Source organism: Balaenoptera physalus, assembly GCF_965194825.1.
Source record: "Balaenoptera physalus genome assembly, chromosome: 6".
In the NCBI taxonomy this organism is placed as follows: Eukaryota; Metazoa; Chordata; class Mammalia; order Artiodactyla; family Balaenopteridae; genus Balaenoptera; species Balaenoptera physalus.
Window position 1 is genome coordinate 114692106 of NC_138885.1, and position 22131 is coordinate 114714236.

At 41.0% G+C, this 22131-nt stretch overlaps 1 protein-coding gene across 1 annotated transcript in view; it reads right to left on the reverse strand.

Moving 5' to 3' along the window:
* Window positions 1-9763: 9763 nt before the first annotated feature.
* Window positions 9764-22131, reverse strand: part of LOC309662928 (uncharacterized protein) — a gene marked incomplete at its 3' end in the record, with an annotated part of 112055 nt that continues 99687 nt past the window's right edge. Inside the window, exons 3-4 of the mRNA XM_082466134.1 lie at window positions 10301-10363; window positions 9764-9805 (exon numbers count right to left, since the gene is read on the reverse strand). Of these exons, the coding sequence (XP_082322260.1) occupies window positions 9764-9805; window positions 10301-10363 (105 nt within the window). The remainder of the gene's footprint in view (window positions 9806-10300; window positions 10364-22131) is intronic.

Sequence of the window (22131 nt, forward strand, 5' to 3'; positions counted from 1 at the left end):
AGTAAAAAACATGATCAGAGACTGACTGACCCAGGAGACCATATAAAGTCTGTCATGTATAATTAGGGCCCCAGAAGACAGGACACAGAGGATGGGGCAGAAAAAAAATTGGCCCATATGTTTAAAACGTGATTAAAATTATAAGCCCACAATTAGAAGAAACTTAGTGACCCCAAACAGAAGACACACAAAGGCCACCCCATCAAGGTATACCATAATCATATTAAAACTAGACATAGAAAGAGACACTTAAAAGCAGACAGAGAAATAAAAAGATTCTTTATAAACAGTTGAAAAAAAAAAGAATGTTGGAGATTTTTCAGAAAATATACAAGACAAAAGAAAATGAAAAGATTTTTAAACAACTAATTTTTAAAAAATTGCTAACTGGAAATTCTGTACCCAGTGAAATACCTTTCGTTTGGGGACAGAGACAAACCAACAATTATAATTCTGCGTTTTGAATGATAAAAGTGTGAGGGATTGATTTATTTATGTATGTATGGCTGCGTTGGGTCTTTGTTGCTGCGCGCGGGCTTTCTCTAGTTGCAGTGAGCAGGGGCTACTCTCCATTGCGGTGCGCGGGCTTCTCATTGCAGTGGCTTCTCTTGTTGCAGAGCACGGGCTCTAGGCACGTGGACTCAGTAGTTGTGGCACGTGGGCTCAGTAGTTGTGGCTCATGGGCTTAGTTGCTCCACGGCATGTGGGATCTTCCTAAGCACTGCACCACCAGGGAAGCCCTTCCACTTCTAAAAACCATTTTCATCTGTTTATTTTCAATCATTATCAGCCATTGCACACTTTCTCTCTACAGAATACCACAGATGAAATCACAAGACTTCATCAGCAGGCACCTCAAAGTGAGAGCTTCTAGGGAACCCCACCATCAAAGAAGGGGCGTCCACACACTTGCCAGCCCTTCACCCAGCAGCATCAGCACTGCTGGGGAAACGGAGACTCTCGTGCCGAGAGCCCGTACCTGCTGAGACAGAATCTGCACTTTAGCAAGACTCCAGGTGAAGTGTGTGAAGGACCAAGTCTGGAAAGAGCTGCTCTGGACCCGGGAAGCTGCAGCTGGCATCTGCAGAAGCTGAGTCTCCCCATCTCTGCAGTGAAACTTGATTCAAGCCTAGTTTCTGACGCCAGAAATCTGGGCTTTTCCCGCAACGAATCTCCCACTTCACACTTGCGATGAGAGTCAGTTGCCCTTGGCTTATAACTGTATACAAGTCTTCCCAAGGTAAAAACACAAAACCCATTTCCCCAAAATCAAAGCCCCTGACCCAGCCACTTGTCTCTCCTCTTTCCCACCCAGGTGGTCTTAGGAAGGAACTTAAACTTGTGGACAGAGTTGTGTGCCATCTGGTGTACATTTCCTCCTGTACATTTACTATTCAAGTGGGACCTTTTAAGGCTGTCTTCTACTGGCCCGTCATAGAATTCCAAAGTTGAGACCTGGCCCTCTGCCTTCATAATAAAAAGAGCTACTATTTATCCAATGTCTGTTATGTTCAGACACTGTTTAAGTGCTTTACATGCATCTTTGATTCTTTACTTAAATTAGATGCTTTTGTCATTTCTATGATATTCCCCTAACTCCTTGTGTAGCTACCTGGCTAGTCCCTCTTTTCAGACAGGATAGGTCTTTAAATCATTCCAAATAGCCTCCAGTCTCAGCCTCTTATAAATTTTCAAAACTCATCAGTTCTCCTCAATAGAGTCTCATGGTATACTCCCCAGCAACACATAAAAATTCAATGAAAATTGAGCCTGTTTAAAAAAATGAAAAGAAAAATAAGGCTGCATTCCATGGAGAACACGTTCCACCCAGTGAATAATTTACTGAACGACCATAAAACGTCATTCAATATTCTTGATATCCTCATTTTCCAGGACTGTGAAACTTGATCTACTAAGGACGGCTTCCTTTATAAGATGATGGTAAAGGAGATCTCATAACGATTATAAAAATCTTCAACATTCCTTGAAACGTTTCGATTCCATTACTCCCACCCTCACTAAGCGGAAAAGAAAACTTGGACCAAACCTGCCCCTTGACCAAGGATCACAATCCAGACTATATCACTAACACTTTTCTTTACTATAAAAATATAAAAGGTAAGTGTTTATCATTTGTAAAAAGTAAAAGTTTATTCATTACAGTGATAAAAGCTAACGCTTCTGGGAAATGTGCTATGTGCTGGTCACCCCAGGCTCCATCACTCTCAGCTAATCACCCCACTTCACGGAGAAAAGTGAAGCGTTGAGAAGGACACTTCACGAACCCCCTTTCACACCCGCCTATACACTGGAAGGTGGCCCGTGTGCTCTCATTCGCTACCTCGTCCTGTGACAAGGAGGCACGGTCCTTTGCTCCCACGTCAAACCTTCCTCACGTGGTGCAGTGGACGCCACTGCCGCTTCAGGTCACGTGCTTCTGCAGTTCTCCCCTCTCCTCCAGCATCAAACACCCTCTCTCTTCAGGATAGTTCCCATCCGCTTAGACTATGGGATGATTTCTTCACCCCAAACGTAATGCAATGTGGGGTTACCCTGCTCACCCCTTCACCCACAACCTTCCACAGCAATCCGTGCTCTCTGAAATGTTCTTATACCCCCTCCTCTCTCCATCTCTCCCTACCACTCCTCCGGAACACATCAATCAGGCTTTCTCTGCAGCCACCCGCTAACTCTGCTCTTGTTAAGGTCGACCGTGACCTGTGCATCACGGTATCCAGCGACCAATCATCAGACCTCCACAGTCTTGCAGATGCAGCTGATCACCTCTTCCTTTTTGAAAAGCTGTTGCCATGTGTCCTTTAGAACTCCACCCTCGCGTGGACCTTCTCCCATCTTAACAGCCCCCCCTTAGTCCACTTGCTGGCTCTTCCTTGGTTCCCATCCTTCTTATACTGGTGTGATTCAGGGCATAACCCATGAAGCTCTTGTCCTTCTACCACTTCATCCAGCTTCATGACTTTAAATACCATCTATCAACCATGACATTTGTATGTCCAGCCTGATCTCTCAACTCCAGACTCATGTATCTATGCGCCCATGACACATCTCGAGTGGAGGTCTAATTTACATCTCAGACATAGCATGCTCAACACCAAGCCTCTGGCCATCCTTTCTCCCCCCCACCCCCCCAAACCCTGTGCCTCTCACATACCCCCCATGTCGGTATCTGCTCAAGGTCATGCCAGCTCCCTCCTCCCGCTGTTCAGGACAAAGACCCCACCATTATCATCGCTTCATTTCACCGCTTCGTCCCATGCAACGTGTCGTCAGATTGTGTCAGCTCTACCTTCAGAATATGTGCTGCCCACCTCCGCCACTGCCACCCTGGACTAACCCACCAACATCTCTCTTCTGCTCAAGCACTCATACTGTACCAGTAAGAAGAACCCGTGCTTCTTACCCACCAGTCATACACCTCAAGAGCCATCCTGGTGCCCCCCCCCAATATGAACAACTCCCCTAAAGGGAGGACTCAGGAGCCATACTATAATATAACTTTCTTAGGGAAAATATTCCAACGTAGCAAATCTTTTTAATAAAAATTGAGTCCACCTTGTATATTAGACCTTAATTTAATGGACTCAGAACGATTCACTAATTGACTTTTCAAAAGACTAGAAGTGATTGCATCATGACTCCCATGGTGTGGCACCCAAAGCCAGCTTTATTTTATTACGCTCTGGTATATCCCCAACCCCCAAGAAAGAAAAGACATGACTACGTTCAAAGAGCAGCACCAAGGTCCATCTCCACTCGTCCCTTCACAAGGATATTCTAATCAGGTCAGCTGTTGTTCTGGTACACTAAAGCAAAAGACTGCTCACTTGTGTTAAACTCTACGTGCTGGTCCTTCCCCCGGCAGGCAAACATCTGGGGCAGATTACATCCTTTTCCTGTTTAGCTCTCATCAGCTTCTTGCAGTACCTTTAGCTCTTGCAGAGACATTCCCAGACAGGTGACGGCTCTGCCTGAGCTCCTGAAGCGATGCACTTACTTAATACCCTGGATTGGAAGACATAACACGGGGTTGTGGAGGAGGGGACGGAGGACAGGTTCTGACAGCAAGACGAGGAGTGTGAGCCATCTGAACACCTTACTTTCGAGGTGTCTTTCCAGTCACGCTGGAACATCCCACGGCCAAAGACACCCTCAAGCAGTAAGGAGCCTTGTTCTTCCTTCGACTCCTTGACGTACCTTTAATTAACTATGAGTCTGCATAATCGAAACTTCCTTCTCATTTGAGAGTAAGCCGGTTCACACACAAATGGCTGGACCAAGAATTTTACATAAGAGATAGGCTCATTCATGGGGCAGGGGTAGACAGAGGTGTCTGCGATGGAGGATAGTGAGAAAGAAACCTAACTAGAAGGCACGACCCCTCGATTTTAGATCTTATTCCTCTGCCTCTGGACATGTCATCTCGGGCCAATACAACCATTTTCTCCTTGTGTGCTGGTTTCACTGTCCATAAAGTTCGCCTAGTAAAATTCAGACCTCACTTCTAAGAATTGCTATGAAATCAAATGGAATAACATGGGAAAATATCTTGAAAATCACAAAGAGGGCTTCCCTGGTGGCGCAGTGGTTGAGAATCTGCCTGCCAATGCAGGGGACACGGGTTCGAGCCCTGGTCTGGGAAGATCCCACATGCCGCGGAGCAACTGGGCCCGTGAGCCACAACTACTGAGCCTGCGCGTCTGGAGCCTGTGCTCCGCAATAACAGGCCGCGATAGTGAGAGGCCCGCGCACTGCGATGAAGAGTGGCCCCCACTTGCCGCAACTAGAGAGAGCCCTCGCACAGAAACGAAGACCCAACACAGCCATAAATAAATAAATAAATAAATAAATAAATAAATAAATTTTTAAAAAAAAGGTATGGTTAAAGATCTAATTACAATGCAATTGACAAAGAAACTTGGTTTCATCAAATCAAGTTCTTTAAAAAAAAAAAAAGCACAAAGAAATGAATCAATAATGCTATCTGTGGCAGAGTGAAAACCTCTTTTTTATTCCTAATTTCATCCTGACCAGGACTGGATCGATGAGAATCCAGGCTGATCGAATGACAAGTTCAATATCAACAATGGATGCTTCCCTCACTGACTGACCCCTGACGCAGGTGAGGTCTCAGCTTTCCATGACCCCCAGTGCACATTTCATATGGCCAAGGTTGACATCTCAGCTGACATCCTACTAGGGTGGGGATATTATGAAGTCAAAAACATCAGAATTAAAGATGGGAGGTGTTTCATCAGCAAGAAGGCCATTCATAAATGACGATGTATCACGTGTCATCAAAACTAAGACAACAGGGGCCTTCCCTGATGGCACAGTGGTTAAGACTCCACCTGCCAATGCAGGGGACACAGGTTCGAGCCCTGGTCCAGGAAGATTCCACATGCCGCGGAGCAACCAAGCCCGTGCGCCACAACTACTGAGCCTGCGCTCTAGAGCCTGTGAGCCACAATTACTGAAGCCCGCGTGCCTAGAGCCTGTGTTCCACAACAAGAGAAGCCACCGCAATGAGAAGTCCGCGCACTGCAACGAAGAGTAGCCCCCGCTCGCCGCAACTAGAGAAAGCCCGTGCACAGCAACGAAGACCCAACACAGCCAAAAATAAATAAATAAATAAATTTATCTTTTAAAAAAAGAAAGAAACTAAGACAACAACAGCTATGACACACATGACTATTTTATATACCGTTAACAAGGAAAAAGGACATGTTCATTTATAATTCAAGATTCCATCAGTTGTAAGAAAAGTACATTTAAACATGGGAAAACATGCATTTTATGACTAGTACAAAAAATTATAATAATTTATCATGTTTCTTAAGATTTTACAAAAGTAAGAGGAAGGGGCTAATGGTTAGTTAATAAACTAAAGCAATGAAGCACACTCTATCTATGTCTCTATCGTGGAAAATAACACGTTTCATAAAAGGACACATGAGAAATCATCCCTTATGATTCAGAGAAGGAGTCTTGAAAGAGTCCTGTTCTAATATACTTAACTATGTCATTAAAAAAAATAACATTGTTAACTCTGCCATCAGCCTGAAAAAGTAGCAAAAGTAGAACTGTATAGATAATCATATGAGAAGTTAAAGAGATCAATACATGAGGAGGCCATGAATGAATTCTAGGTATGTTATTATTAACATGCCCCCGAAAATCTTTTCCACATAGCACAACTTTATGACTAAAATTACCAAGAAAACACTTTATGTTTAGAAATTGGTGCTGGTAATACAGACTAAGAAATCATGACAGTCTGAATGGTTAGGTAGGTTGTGTGATATCATTATGACTGTGGTTCTCCTTCTTAGAGCAGGAGTTGGAACACGCTTTCTGTAAAGGGCCAGACTTGCCGTGAAGTTTCCACTTTGTGGACCATATGATATATCACAACTACCCAACTCTGCTGTTGTAACACAAAAGCAGCCATACATGATATACATTAAAAAAAAAACTGGTTTGGCCAATTTCCAATAAAACTTTACTTACAAAAACAAGAGGCAGACCAGTTTTGCTCTGTGGGGTGTGGTTTGCAAGCTCATGCCTTAGAAGATAAAGCTCAGACCATCTTGCAAATATACACACTGGGCCAAATATATCTAATAGTCTAGTTGTTTCTGTTGGAGAAGAATAAAACATGGAGTCCTTGTGGGTCCGAACTCTTACAAAGGGAAAGCTTAGGTTCCTAACAATATGGAACTTGTATGCATTCTTAATACATAATGTGATAACCAGGGGGATGGACGGGTCTGTCTCAATGAATGACTAGCCTTAAAAATACTGAAACAGGGACGAGTCCTTTCAGGATTCAGTCTGTTTAAGCATAATAGTCAGACATTTACTGCAAAATGAAACAGAAGCAAAAAAACGCAGAGAGAGAGAGATAAGAACAATCAAAGCAACTAAAATTGAACAGTAAGGCTTTGAGTTATTGGACCAGTGGGCTGAGGTCTCTCCACAAAGTTCCTCACATTAACTGGCCTCTGTTTTCCCCACCTTTCAAGTTTCAATTAACCTTTCTGCCACAGCAGATCACAATTTGTACACACGAGTCCCATTTTAATAAACCGATGTGGTTCAGAAATCCTCACAGTTATTTCAGAGAGAACGGCAATTACAGAAGCCCACTATCACATCCGGAATTTCAGGGAGAAAGGTTTCAATTATATCTCCCTTCTCAGGAATCAGATGTAAAACTATCAATACAGAGTCAGTGATATTAACGGATAATGTGTTTACCAAGCGAGCAGCAGGGCACATCTTGTTCCTCTAGATTCTACAGCAGCATATTTTTGTTCCTATATATGTACAGTTTGTGTACAGAATAGAATACAAAATAAAGTAGGAGTGCACTTTATAGAATGTAGGAGACACAGGGATGGCCTTACTCCCTTTGTCTTTGCATAGATTCATCAGTTTTGTTTATTGCTTGTTTGTTTCCATTTCTGATCAATCTTCTCTATGTCTCAAGGGACCTGAATCCCTCCACAGCCTAGAATGAGCCCAACCGAGTCATGACCTGTGCTGGTGTAATCACATGTGTGTGTGTGTGTGTGTGTGTGTGTGTGTGTGTGTGCTTCTAACCAATAGAATATGGCCAAGGTGAAGCACTGTCACGCCTGAGATTATGTTGTGTTATATAAAATTCCGTCTCAGCAGACTGGAAATCAGGATTCTGGCCTTAAAGAAGTACATAGCTGTTTTGTGACCTGCCAATGAAGGGGGCCACATGGGGCGGGACCACAGGCAACTTCTAGGAGCTAAGAGTGCACTCCAGCCAAGAGTCATCAAGGAAACAGGACCGCAGTCCTACAACTGCAAGGAAATGAATTCTGCCGACAACTGCAATGAGCTTAGAAGCAGATTCTCCTACAGTCGAGCCCCCAGATGAGAATGCAGCCCAGCCAACACCTTGATTACAGACTTGACAGACCCTGGGCAGAGAATGCAGTTAAAGCTGTGCCCAAACTCCTGACCCAAAGAAACTGTGTGTTGTGTTCAGCCACTAAGTTTGGGGGTAATTTTTTATGCAGGAAGAGGTAAGGAATATAAAGAAACATTAATGTGAATGCCAGGTAAACATGTTTCCTGGAAAAGGTTGGATTGGATCCCTAAAGAAGCCTGAAGATATTCTGGAAAACCTGAAGTATAATATGTCAGCGCCCTTGAGGGAGGGCAGAAGCCATGATTTATACTCCTCTGCATCATCTCCAACATCCAGAAAAAGATACAAAAAGACATACGAGAGTTCTTCTACTTGATTTGACACTAAATCATTCGCTTAGCTGTGTGTGTCCATAGCAGAGCAATTGGCTATGTAACTTCAAATATCTGCCAGTCCTATGTATTATTTGAAGCATTTTAAAGTTCACTACTACAGAATGCTTCCAAAGACTTCACTGATGGTAAAACCCTCAGCCCCCAGGTACTTCTGGCAACAGATGTCATTATGTAAGAGTTTGCAAATCACCCATATTCCAGCCAGTCACAAAATGCTGAGTAGAAACTTCTGGAGCAAAATAAAACTGAGATTAGGAAGATCACGTATTGATTACATTAACAGTTGAGAAACACTTCCATTCTAGTTTTCCAAAACAACAGTAAACACTTTTCTAAAATAACCCTATAACACAGTGAGCCCCTGTAACTGTCCAAGGGGAATCCAGCCACAGCAGCACATGGACATGGGGAGAGGGGTCAGAGATGGAGTTGGGAGCCAGTCTTGCCACCTGCAGTGGGTGAGCCCTATGACTTGATAATTTCCAGCTTCCCAGGCCTCCACGCTTCCACACACAGCTCTGTGGACTTACAGTGTGCCCTGCTTATCTCCATGCTTATCGGGAAGGTCAGACGGTATCAGGACTGAGGATGTATTTCACGCACCTTAAAACTGATGGAGCTGGGGCTTCCTTGGTGGCTCAGTGGTTAAGAATCCGCCTGCCAATGCAGGGGACACAGGTTCGAGCCCTGGTCCGGGAGGATCCCACATGCTGCAGAGCAACTAAGCCCGTGTGCCACAACTACTGAGCCCACGAGCCACAACTACTGAAGCCCACGCGCCTAGAGCTCGTACTCTGCAACAAGAGAAGCCACCGTAGTGAGAAGCCCGCGCACCACAACGAAGAGTAGCCCCCACTCGTTGCAACTAGAGAAAGCCCTCGCACAGCAGTGAAGACCCAGCGCGGCCAAAAATAAATTAATTAATTAAAAACAAACAAACAAACAAAAAACGGATGGAGCTGTTATGACCCCAGGTCCACAGGCATGTTTGCAGAACGGAATCTGTGTGCCCTCCAAGGTGAAACGCAGGCAACAGGACCACCTTGGCAGCTCCTGCACGGGGGCAGGGCCAGACCACCGTGTCTGTTTGGAGAAGCTCGGAAGTGCCCTATCGGCCCCCAGTTCCACTCAAAGAAGCCCTGCGGCGCCGTTTCCCTCTGATGCCGCACGGGCATGTCTTCCGGCGTCCCCTTGCCACCACCCTGCACGGTGTTTCTTTGGTTCCCACAGTGGACTTTTCCAACTCTTGTGCTCACGGCCCCTGTGGGCTTTCCGCCTGCTCTTCCTCTGAGCGGCCCCTGTGGGCTTTCCGCCTGCTCTTCCTCTGAGCGGCCCCTGTGCCATCAGCCGTCAACCTTCACAGCAGGTCCCTGGGTCCCTGGTTTGCCCTGGAAGAGACCGGGCAGCAAAGCAGCCCTCCCCCGCTTCAGCCCAGCTGATGACTCTAGACCGTGGTTGTCTGGGACAGCAACGCCCTCTCTTCTACCTGAGAGCGCGGGGAAAGTAAGGCGCCCTCCATACGGGAAAACGTGGGCAAGCCTCAGCCCAGAGTATGGGCAGCCCAGGGGGTGAAGAGTCAGGTGAAAATCTCGGAGAAACCCCACCACTAATAAAATCGTGGCTTCCTCCAAAAGGCATGAGAATCAGCATGCCGAGAATCACCCACAGGAGAGCCATAATGTGAGGTGGGAGGATGGCAACAGCTTGTACCTTTCTTCAATATGATAAAAAAAACTTTTACTGTCTGATGAATAACGGAAGCAGTGGGTGGCTAGGTTTTAAGAAGTCTCGAGAATGTTTTTAATGTGAATTTACACACACATGCACACACACACACACACACACACACACACACCTGAAGGAGAGTGAACTTCCCCAGCCACAGAAGAACATGATGCCCTCCCATTCCAAGGACCCACTGGCACGTGGTCAGCCTGCAACTGTGTCCCGAGTGTCCGTGGCTGTGTACGGGGCCTCTTACCTCACAGAAGCTCTGGCACTGCTGCTTCCGCAGGTCCCAGGACACCTTGCAGGGCTCCAGGCACTGGGAGAGATGAACAGGGAAAACCAATCAGTGAACACGGGAAAGAAACAAAGCCCAAAAGGAAAGAGCCCACCTGTGTGCACCCCTGGCTTTTCAGGGCCTACTTTCCCTAGTGACTTCGGGAAACACAATGAATCAGCAGCTCATCTGAACTCTGTGTATCACAGGAATATGAGGAAGAGCGTCACGACCGAGCAGGGACAGAAAGACATATGTTTCCACACAATCGAGAAAAGAGAGCCGCACGGTCTGGAGGCGACACGGAGGAGAAGCAGTTATATCCCCTGTCAGGCACAGCAGTGTGGATATTTACTTTTATTCAGTAAAAAATATTTTCTAAAGGTTGTGGTTACAGATGGATTCTTTTCTCATCTGCTTTAACAATAACTTGCTTTTAAATGGACAACATAGGGCTATTTTTTGAATATTCTTCTGTAAGTGACTGAAGTATTGCATTAAATATATGTATATGTGTGTATATATATATATGTTTATATATATCACACCCATTACTGTTAACTTATGTGTTTATCTCAGTGAATCCAGCAGCATTCACATTTGTCCAGTTTAATTACTCTATTAAAATGGATTGAATAAACCTGAATATGAGACTCTGCCATAAGAGCTTCAGAATAAAGTTTGAATACATATATATAATTTACACATATGATTTAATAAATCAAAGATAAGAGCCAGGATCCACTGTTCAGTAACAATTGTAATAATAAATATATTATTGAATGAACAAAGTATATATACATGTAAATGTAGGTTTTATATACATACTACTATATATAATATATAATTATAACACTTAAAATATAGTACTATATATACTATCTATATAATATATTGTAATAAGAGATAACAGCCAAGCCTCGTGATTGAAATTAAAATCTTACATTCATATGAATGGATATTTGATTCTCAAAATTATATTTTAATGCAAATTTTAATTAGTACAAATTAATCATCTCATATAGTTAAATGACAGTTTTCTAAATATTGGCATACCCTGGCTCCCATAAGCTCATGATTATTCTATCTATCTTTCATTATTGATAAATTTTCCAGTTGATATCAAAATTCTCAGTTAAATTTCAGACATATATAATGTAGAATTCAGAACATACACCCGTACTATATTTTCACTTTACTCTCTAGTACCCTCCCTGTTTTAAAATACAGTTTAAAGATGAACTGGAAGACTCTATGTGAAATTTACTTTGCAAAAATCCATTGCTTTATTTTTCAATCAAAAATGCATATATGAAAACAAACTACTGACTGTATCAACTGTCAGTCTGTCACAGCACTGCTCTCAAAGTGTGATAAAGGACCAATAATATGAGCATCACCTTGGAGTTCATGGGAAATGCACTAGATGTACAGAGTCAGATCTCTGGGATTGGGAGCCAAGAATCTCTTTTAGCAAGTTCCCCTGAAAATCTTGGTGCTTACACTAAACTTTAAAAAGAACTGCCTTATTGTGGTAAACATTTCCCAATATATATGTGTATCAAATCATCACACTGTACACTTTAAACTTACACAATGTTATATATGTCACTTATATCTCAATAAAGCTGGGGGAAAAAAAGAACTGCTGTAGAATTTGATGAAAACAGAGTCTGTAATGGCTCTTTCTTGGTTCATGTAAGTATCATTTAAGAATCAGTCTACTTCTTGTGAGAATATTCTAGATTTGATATCCTTTAAATGTTGCATATGAACAATTCATTTTTAGTTATTTTAAATTAAAAAACTTGAGCTCGTCAATGATGCTTTTCCAAGACCTATATAAGCGTGTCCCAAGTCTATTAGTGTTCACCTCTTCCAAGCATGTTCTAAAACAGATGTACAATTTTTCACCAATATAACAATTCTAAAAGAATACCATTTTTCTAATAGCAATGAAATAGTTTAAAACTTGTCTACCTTACATATTTCATGAGCTCCCTAAAGAGTGAGTTTTGTTTCCTAAAGGTACATCCAATGCCTTACCCACAGAGCTATCCTAATTTGTTGCAAGACATTGGCTCCTAGTCAAAAAACTTTACTGGTCATTTAATAAATATGCTTAGACTTAACTCCTTCTCAAGACTACTTGAAATGAATAACTGACATTCTTTCAAATACCTTGCAATTTTTTTCATTTGAAGAAGTGGCCTACAACGGAGCAGGACCGCACCACAAGACCTGGGGATTTTTCACGGACAGAGGCTCAGCTACTGACAAGTTAAGTCTCTGTCATTTCACTCGGGAAACATCCAACAAGCATTTATTCCATATAAAAAGTGTTCAGTGCAATGTGGCTAAAAATGTCTCAGAATAATTATGTAATTCTTGCTTTCTGTCATTGCTGAAAATGTGAATTATGAAAACAAGATATTACATGTGTACAGTTGCATTTTCACAACTAGGGACATGCATGAGTGCATTAAAAAAGTCAGTCCTTTGTGATGTCCATGATTCCAAATAACCATATTCCTGACAACTTGTGGAAAAAATGCCTTATAAAAACTAGATATCATTTACAAAAGTGGGCATATTTCTGAAATGCTAACAACAGCAATACGTAATGCACTTGTCTTCTTGTTAACCCAGAATCTCCATCTGTCAAGTCTAGCATTGGTATATGCAATTCATTTAAAGTTCTATTTTAATTGCATGCTTGCCTCATTTCCAGTCACCACTAATCAGTAGCACCTAAAGATACATCTCAAAATGCTACTAATGACAGCCAACATTTTCTTTTAGTAATCCTCTGTGAAAACTACCTGACAAGAACAGCCTAGATGTAAACATTTGAGTAAATCTTTGCAGGATAAATTTTCCAAAGGTCTGTTTCTTTATGGTGCTACTGGCCAGGTAAAATGATTTCAACAAAAGCTGAAGAGGAAAAAAATGACAGCCTTTTCTCTCACACTTTGAACAAGAAGGAAACACTTTCTATTTCTCCAAGTAATAATAATAAAAAAGTACTGCCAAAGAAAGGTAGTCGCAAAACTCTCTTCCATGTGTGAAGGGAGTAGAAGAGAAATAATACTACAAGCAAACAACTGCAACTCTAAGGGCCATGATCACATACTGTGTCAAACTACAAAAACAAACAAACAAAAACAGTAATCAAAGTTAGTATTTTAGCAAGTGGTTTAGGCTTTCAAGTTTTAGGCTGATCAACTGTTTGAAATCATTTCCTCCTAGGCTACTGCTTCAAGCCCAATGAAGAGAAACTTTACATTTCAGAGAAACTTAAAAAAAAAAAAAAAGGTTGAGCAAGCTAATCACATTGATCATCATTTGGAATGTAGCTATCAATTTTTTTTTTACTTAATCTAGAAAGATACATTCACAATATCACTTGCTCAGATGATAATTGTATATTAAATTTATATTTTTTAAATGTACAGTAATAGAGATTGGTTCAAGATGGTGGAGTAAAAGGACGAGTGCTCCCTCCCTCTTGTGAGAGCAACAGAATCACAACTAACTGCTGAATAATCATCGACAGGAAGACACTGGAACTCACCAAAAAAGATACCCCACATCCAAAGACAAAGGAGAAGCCACAGTGAAACAGGAGGAGGGGCGCAATCACAATAAAATCCAATCCCGTAACCGCTGGGTGGGTGACCCCCAAAATGGAGAATAATTATACCACAGAAGTCCACCACTGGAGTGAAGTTCTAAGCTACATGTCAGGCTTCCCAACCTGGGGGTCAGGAAATGGGAGGAGGAATTCCCAGAGAATCAGACTTTGAAGGCTACTGGGATTTGATTGCAGGACTTCGAAAGGTCTGGGGGAAACAAAGACACTCTTGGAGGGCACACACAAAGTAGTGTGCACATCGGGACCCAGGGGAAAGAGCAGTGACCCCATAGGAGACTGAACCAGACCTACCTGCTAGTGTTGGAGGGTCTGCTGCAGAGGCAGGGGGCGGCTGTGTCTCACCGTGAGGACAAGGACACTGGCAGCAGAAGTTCTGGGAAGTACTCCTTGGCATGAGCCCTCCCAGAGTCCGCCATTAGCCCCACCAAAGAGCCCAGGTAGGCTCCAGTGTTGGGTTGCCTCAGGCCAAATAACCAACAGGGAGGGAACCCAGCCCCCCCCATCAGCAGACAAGCGGATTAAAGTTTTACTGAGCTCTGCCCACCAGAGCAACAGCCAGCTCTACCCACCACCAGTCCCTCCCATCAGGAAACTTGCACAAGCCTCTTAGATAGCCTCATCCACCAGAGAGCAGACAGCAGAAGCAAGAAGAACTACAATCCTGCAGGCTGTGGAACAAAAACTACGTTCACAGAAAGATAGACAAGATGAAAAGGCAGAGGGCTATGTACCAGATGAAGGAACAAGATAAAACCCCAGAAAAACAACTTAATGAAGTGGAGATAGGCAACCTTCCAGAAAAAGAATTCAGAATAATGATCGTGAAGATGATCCAGGACCTCGGAATAAGAATGGAGGCAAAAATCAAGAAGATGCAAGAAATGTTTAACAAAGACTTAGAAGAATTAAAGAACAAACACCTAGAAGAATTAAAGAACAAACAAACAGAGATGAACAATACAATAACTGAAATGAAAAACACACTAGAAGGAAAGAATAGCAGAATAACTGAGGCAGAAGAACGGATAAGTGACCTGGAAGACAGAATGGTGGAATTCACTGCCACAGAACAGAATAAAGAAAAAAGAATGGAAGGAAATGAAGAGAGCCTAAGAGACCTTTGGGACTACATTAACATTGTAGAGGTCCCAGAAGGAGAAGAGAGAGAGAAAGGACCCGAGAAAATATGTGAAGAGATTATAGTCAAAAACTTCCCTAACATGGGAAATGAAATAGCCACCCAAGTCCAGGAAGTGCAGAGAGTCCCAGGCAGGATAAACCCAAGGAGAAACACGCCGAGACACACAGTAATCAAATTGGCAAAAATTAAAGACAAAGAAATATGATTAAAAGCAACAAGGGAAAAACAACAAATAACATACAAGGGAACTCCCATAAGGTTAACAGCTGATTTCTCAGCAGAAACTCTACAAGCCAGAAGAGAGTGACACGATATATTTAAAGTGATGAAAGGGAAGAACCTACAACCAAGATTACTCTACCTGGCAAGGATCTCATTCAGGTTCCATGGAGACATCAAGAACTCTACAGAAAAGCAAAAGCTAAGAGAATTCAGCACCACCAAACAAGCTCTACAACAAATGCTAAAGAAAATCCTCTAAGTAGGAAAAACAACAGAAGAAAGGCACCTACAAAAACAAACCCAAAACAATTAACAAAATGGTAATAGGAAGATACACACTGATAATTCCCTTAAATGTGAATGGTTTAAATGCTCCAACCAAAAGACACAGGCTCACTGAATGGATACAAAAACAAGACCTATATATATGCTGTCTACAAGAGACCCACTTCAGACATAGGGACACATACAGACTGAAAGTGAGGGGATGGAAAAAGCTATTCCATGCAAATGGAAATCAAAAGAAAGCTGGAGTAGCAATACTCATACCAGAAAAAATAGACTTTAAAATAAAGAATGTTACAAGAGACAAGGAAGGACACTACATAATGATCAAGGGATCAATCGAAGAAGAAGATATAACAATTATAAATATATATGCACCCAACATAGCAGCACCTCAATACATAAGGCAAATGCTAACAGCTATAAAAGAGGAAACTGACAGTAACACAATAATAGTGGGGTACTTTAACACCTCACTTGTTAAATGGACAGATCATCCAGACAGAAAACTAATAAGGAAACACAAGCTCTAAATGACACAATAGACAAGACAGATTTAATTGATATTTATAGGACATTCCATCCAAAAACAGCAGATTACACTTTCTTGTCAAGTGAACACGGAACACTCTCCAGGATAGATCACATCTTGAGTCATGAATCAAGCCTTGGTAAATTTAAGAAAACTGAAATTGTATCAAGCATCTTTTCTGACCACAATGCTGTGAGATTAGAAATAAATTACATGGGAAAAAATGTAAAAAACACAAACACATGGAGGCTAAACAATATATTACTAAATAACCAAGAGATCAATGCAGAAATCAAAGAGGAAATCAAAAAATACCTAGATACAAATGACAATGAAAACACAATGATCCAAAACCTATGGGATGCAGCAAAAGCAATTCTAAAAGGGAAGTTTATAGCAATACAATCCTACCTCAAGAAACAACAAACATCTCAAATAAACAACCTAACTTTACCCCTAAGGGAGCTAGAGGAAGAAGAACAAACAAAACCCAGAGTTAATAAAAGGAAAGGAATCATAAAGATCAGAGCAGAAGTAAATGAAATAGAAACGAAGAAAACAACAGCAAAGATCAATAAAACTAAAAGCTGGTTCCTTGAGAAGATAAACAAAATTGATAAACCTTTAGCCAGACTCATCAAAAAAAGAGGGAGAGGACTCAAATAAAATTAGAAATGAAAAAGGAGAAGTTACAATGGACACTGCAGAAATACAAAGCATCACAAGAGACTAACAAAAGCAACTCTGCCAATAAAATGGACAACCTGGAAGAAATGGACAAATTCTTAGAAAGGTATAAACTTCCAAGACTGTACCAGGAAGAAATAGAAAACATGAACAGACAAATCACAAGTAATGAAATTGAAACTGTGCTTAAAAATCTTCCAACAAACAAAAGTCCAGGACCAGATGGTTTCACAGGTGAATTCTATCAAACAGTTAGAGAAGAGCTAACACCCATCCTTCTCAAACTCTTCCAAAAATTTGCAGAGGAAGGAACACTCCCAAACTCATTCTATGAGGCCACCATCACCCTGATACCAAAACCAGATAAAGAAACTACAAAAAAAGAAAATTACAGACCAATATCACTGATGAATATAGATGCAAAAATCCTCAACAAAATACTAGCAAACAGAATCCAACAACACATTAAAAGGATCATACACCATGATCAAGTGGGATTTATCCCAGGGATGCAAGGATTCTTCAATATATGCAAATCAACCAATGTGATACAGCATATTAACAAATTGAAGAATAAAAACCATATGATCCTCTCAATAGATGAAGAAAAAGCTTTTGACAAAATTCAACACCCATTTATGATAAAACCTCTCCAAAAAGTGGGCATAGAGGGAACCTACCTCAACATAATAAAGGCCATATATGACAAACCCACAGCAAACATCATTCTCAATGGTGAAAAACTGAAAGCATTTCCTCTAAGATCAAGAACAAGACAAGGATGTCCACTCTCACCACTCTTATTCAACATAGTTTTGGAAGGCTTAGTCACGGCAATCAGAGAAGAAAAAGAAATAAAAGGAATACAAATTAGAAAATAAGAAGTAAAACTGCCACTGTTTGCAGATGACATGATACTATACATAGAGAATCCTAAAAATGTCACCAGAAAACTACTAGAGCTAATCAATGAATTTGGTAAAGTTGCAGGATAGAAAATTAATGCACAGTAATCTCTTGCATTCCTGTACACTAACAACAGAAGATCAGAAAGAGAAATTAAGGAAACAATCCCATTCACCATTGCAACAAAAAGAATAAAATACCTAGGAATAAACCTACCTAAGGAGGTAAAAGACCTGTACTCAGAAAACTTTAAGACACTGATGAAAGAAATCAAAGATGACACAAACAGATGGGGAGATATACCATGTTTTTGGATTGGAAGAATCAATACTGTGAAAATGACTATACTACCCAAAGCAATCTAGAGATTCAGGTCAATCCCTATAAAATTACCAATGGCATTTTTTACAGAACTAGAACAAAAAATCTTAAAATTTGTATGGAGACCTAAAAGACCCTGAATAGCCAAAACAATCTTGAGGGAAAATAATGGAGCTGGAGGAATCAGACTCCCTGACTTCAGAATATACTACAAAGCTACAGTAATCAAGACAGTATGGTACTGGCACAAAAACAGAAATATAGATCAATGGAACAAGATAGAAAGCCCAGAGATAAACCCATGCACCTATGGTCAACTAATCTATGATAAAGGAGGCAAGGATATGCAATGGAGAAAAGACAGCCTCTTCAATAAGAAGTGCTGGGAAAACTGGACAGCTACATGTAAAAGAATGAAATTAGAACACTTCCTAACACCATACACAAAAATAAACTCACAATGGATTAAAGACCTAAATGTAAGACCGGACACTATAAAACTCTTAGAGGAAAACATAGAAAGAACACTCTTTGACATAAATCACAGCAAGATCTTTTTTGACCCACCCCCTAAAGTAATGGAAATAAAAACAAAATAAGCAGTGGGACCTAATGAAACTTCAAAGCTTTTGCACAGCAAAGGAAACTATAAACAAGACGAAAAGACAACCCTCAGGATGGGAGAAAATATTTGCAAACAAATCAATGGAAAAAGGATTAATCTCCAAAATATACATAAACAGCTCATGCAGCTCAATATTAAAAAAACAAACACCCCAATCCAAAAATGGGAAGAAGACCTAAATAGACATTTCTTCAAAGAAGACATACAGATGGCCAAGAGGCACATGAAAAGCTGCTCAACATCACTAATTATTAGAGAAATGCAAATAAAAACTACAATGAGGTATCACCTCACACCGGTTAGAATGGGCATCATCAGAAAATCTACAAACAACAAATGCTGGAGGGGGTGTGGAGAAAAGGGAACCCTCTTGCACTGTTGGTGGGAATGTAAATTGATACAGCCACTATGGAGAACAGTATGGAGGTTCCTTAAAAAACTAAAAATAGAATTACCATATGATCCAGCAATCCCACTACTGGGCATATACCCAGAGAAAACCATAATTCAAAAAGACACATGCGCCCCAATGTTCATTGCAGCACTATTTACAATAGCCAGGTCATGGAAGCAACCTAAATGCCCATCGACAGATGAATGGATAAAGAAGATGTGGCACATATATACAATGGAATATTACTCAGCCATAAAAAGAAACGAAATTGGGTCATTTGTAGAGACATGCATGGACCTAGAGACTGTCATACAGAGTGAAGTAAGTCAGAAAGAGAAAAACAAATATCATATATTAATGTATATATGTGGAATCTAGAAAAATGGTACAGATGAACCGGTTTGCAAGGCAGAAATAGAGACACAGATGTAGAGAACAAACGTATGGACCCCAAGGGGGAAAAGCGGCAGGGGGTGTGGGTGGTGGTGGTGGGATGAATTGGGAGATTGGGATTGACATGTATACACTAATACATATAAAATAGATAACTAATAAGAACCTGCTGTATACAAAAAATAAATAAAATAAATTCAAAAAAAATAATTAGGGATAAATCTGATTTTAAAATGTCAAGACCTATATGCCGAAAACCCAGACTACTTCTAAGTGAACTTAAAAAAGAAATAAATAAAGTGAGAGATATGTTGTGTTTAAAATAAATAAATAAAAAATAAAATGTACCGTAATATAAAACATGTTCATACAATATTCCACTCATGGAATAGTGAGCAATGAGACTTTGTGACATTTACTACATTTACTACAATACTCTTTATCATTTAGCTGCAGCTCAATAAACACCTGCTGAATAAATTTATTGATAAATTGAAATGTTTTTATAACCAGTACTTAGGACTGGGATACCCAAGTACTTCCAGAGACCAAGCAAATAATGAGGAAGAGTGAAGGGGGTAAATTTTGGATAACTGGGGTGACAGAAAGAATGGTAAACTGGAGAGGTCAGCCAGTATCCAGGAAACAACTGCTCTTTGCTGCCTTCTGGTTGTTTTCCAGAATTGCCTGACACTCAAACTTTACAGAGAAGCCAATGATGCAGAATTTATCTAAATCCTTCCAACTTTTAAATATATTGTACAACACTGTACAGGTCTTTTTTATTGTAATTAACTTATATCATAATATACTAGAGGGAATCCCCTGGTGGTCCAGTGGTTAGGACTCCACGCCTCCACTGCAGGGAGCCCAGGCTTGATCCTGTAAGCCGCGTGGCGTGGCTAAAAAAAAAAAAGATAGTAGGTAAATTTTTTAAATTGCTCTAAGTAAGTGGTTCTGAAATGGGAGTGATTTTGTATTCCCAGGGGACATTTGGCAATGTCTGGAATCATTTTGTTATGATTAAGGGGAGAGGTACTGGCTTCTTGGGGGTGACGCTAGGGATGCTGCTTAAACATCCACCAGGGCCCAGATAGCACTCACATGATAAAAAATTACCTGACTCCAGATGTTAACCGTGCCAAGGTTGAGAATTTTTGAACAACATGCAAAGGAACCGGAGTAACAGAGCTGGTCCTGAGAAACAACTTCCCCAGGATGGAGGAGTAAATGCTACTCAGGACCATGACCTACAATCATGGAACAATTCTGTACATTTTGGCCACATTCATCCTTCTAAAACACGGTTTTGAAGATGTGAGGTCACTGATACAATTAGTCAATCATTATCGAATTTAACCTAAAGTACATGGTTTTACATTCAAAACATCTGGTCAACCAGCAAATCCTGTCCAACCAACTCCTTCAACCTCCTATGAATTGCTTCCAGTGAAGCTGGTTGCTTTTCTGTTCCCCCCAAACAAGATCCTTTCTAATTCCACTCTGTTGTGATATGTCTTCCTTACAGACAAGCTATTCTGTCCTTCTCCACTCAGATCAGTAGCTGCTTCAAACCATCTATTTTTGGCCATTGCTATCCACACAGCACACACTGATTTGCCCTCTCTGCAACCATGTAGCATTTAGAGTTCCCCCCAAGAATTCTCACATTTTTGACTGATTTGTGGAGCCTATGACTTGTATTAAAGTTACACTACCTCCAGATCCTCCTGAGGAGGGAATACGTCTGCAAACCCTTTTATAATCCCTCACAAGGCATATGGGACTGAACATGCAAACAAGAGAACAGATTATAAAAAACAAGCCATGTGCACCATGGAATGGAAAGCCGTGGTTTGAGCCCTAACTTGGCCATGTGTCTCATCTACAACTGAGAAAATCACATGAACTATTTAGCCTCAGCTTGATAATTCAAATATGAGAACACCACCATCCATGTTCACTTGTTAAACTATCACCGAATGTGAGAGAATCTTTACAGATTTATGGAGCACGTTTAAAATGATTTGTTCAGTGGAGCCTCTTAACAACAAAACTACGGAAGTGTGTAAAATTAGGTATTATTATTCTCACATTTTAGAGAGAGGAAACTGCAGTTTAGAGAGGTTGAGGAAACAAAGCAAGTGACTGTGGGTGAGGCTATGGGAACTGGAATTTTGAGCCACGCTTTGGCACACTCCAAGGAATGTTATTTCCATTATAAAGCACTGCCCCATTTACGCCACATGCTGCAAGAGCTTAAAGAGATGAGATATGTGACAGGGATTTGGAAACTGAAGAGCAGTCTGCAAATCTATGAGATTACTAAATTATTATGATCCCAAGGAGGATTCAGCTCCAGAATGCCCTGGGTGCTACAAATTCCAAGGTATTTATGTATACCACAGACAGAGAGATCCCACTCTTCTGAGCCAAAGTACTGACAAGGAGGAAAATTATTGATATTGCTTTGGTGAACTACCATCTGGACAGTTTAGCACAAAGTTCCATACCTTACATTTAACCCAAAACTTTCACGCAAAAGTACAGAAAAGGAAATTATACTACCTAAATGGCAATCACAAAAAATTCTGAGGCAAAAAAGTTTCCTATAAAATTCAAATTTTCACACATGCCCAATCCTCAAGG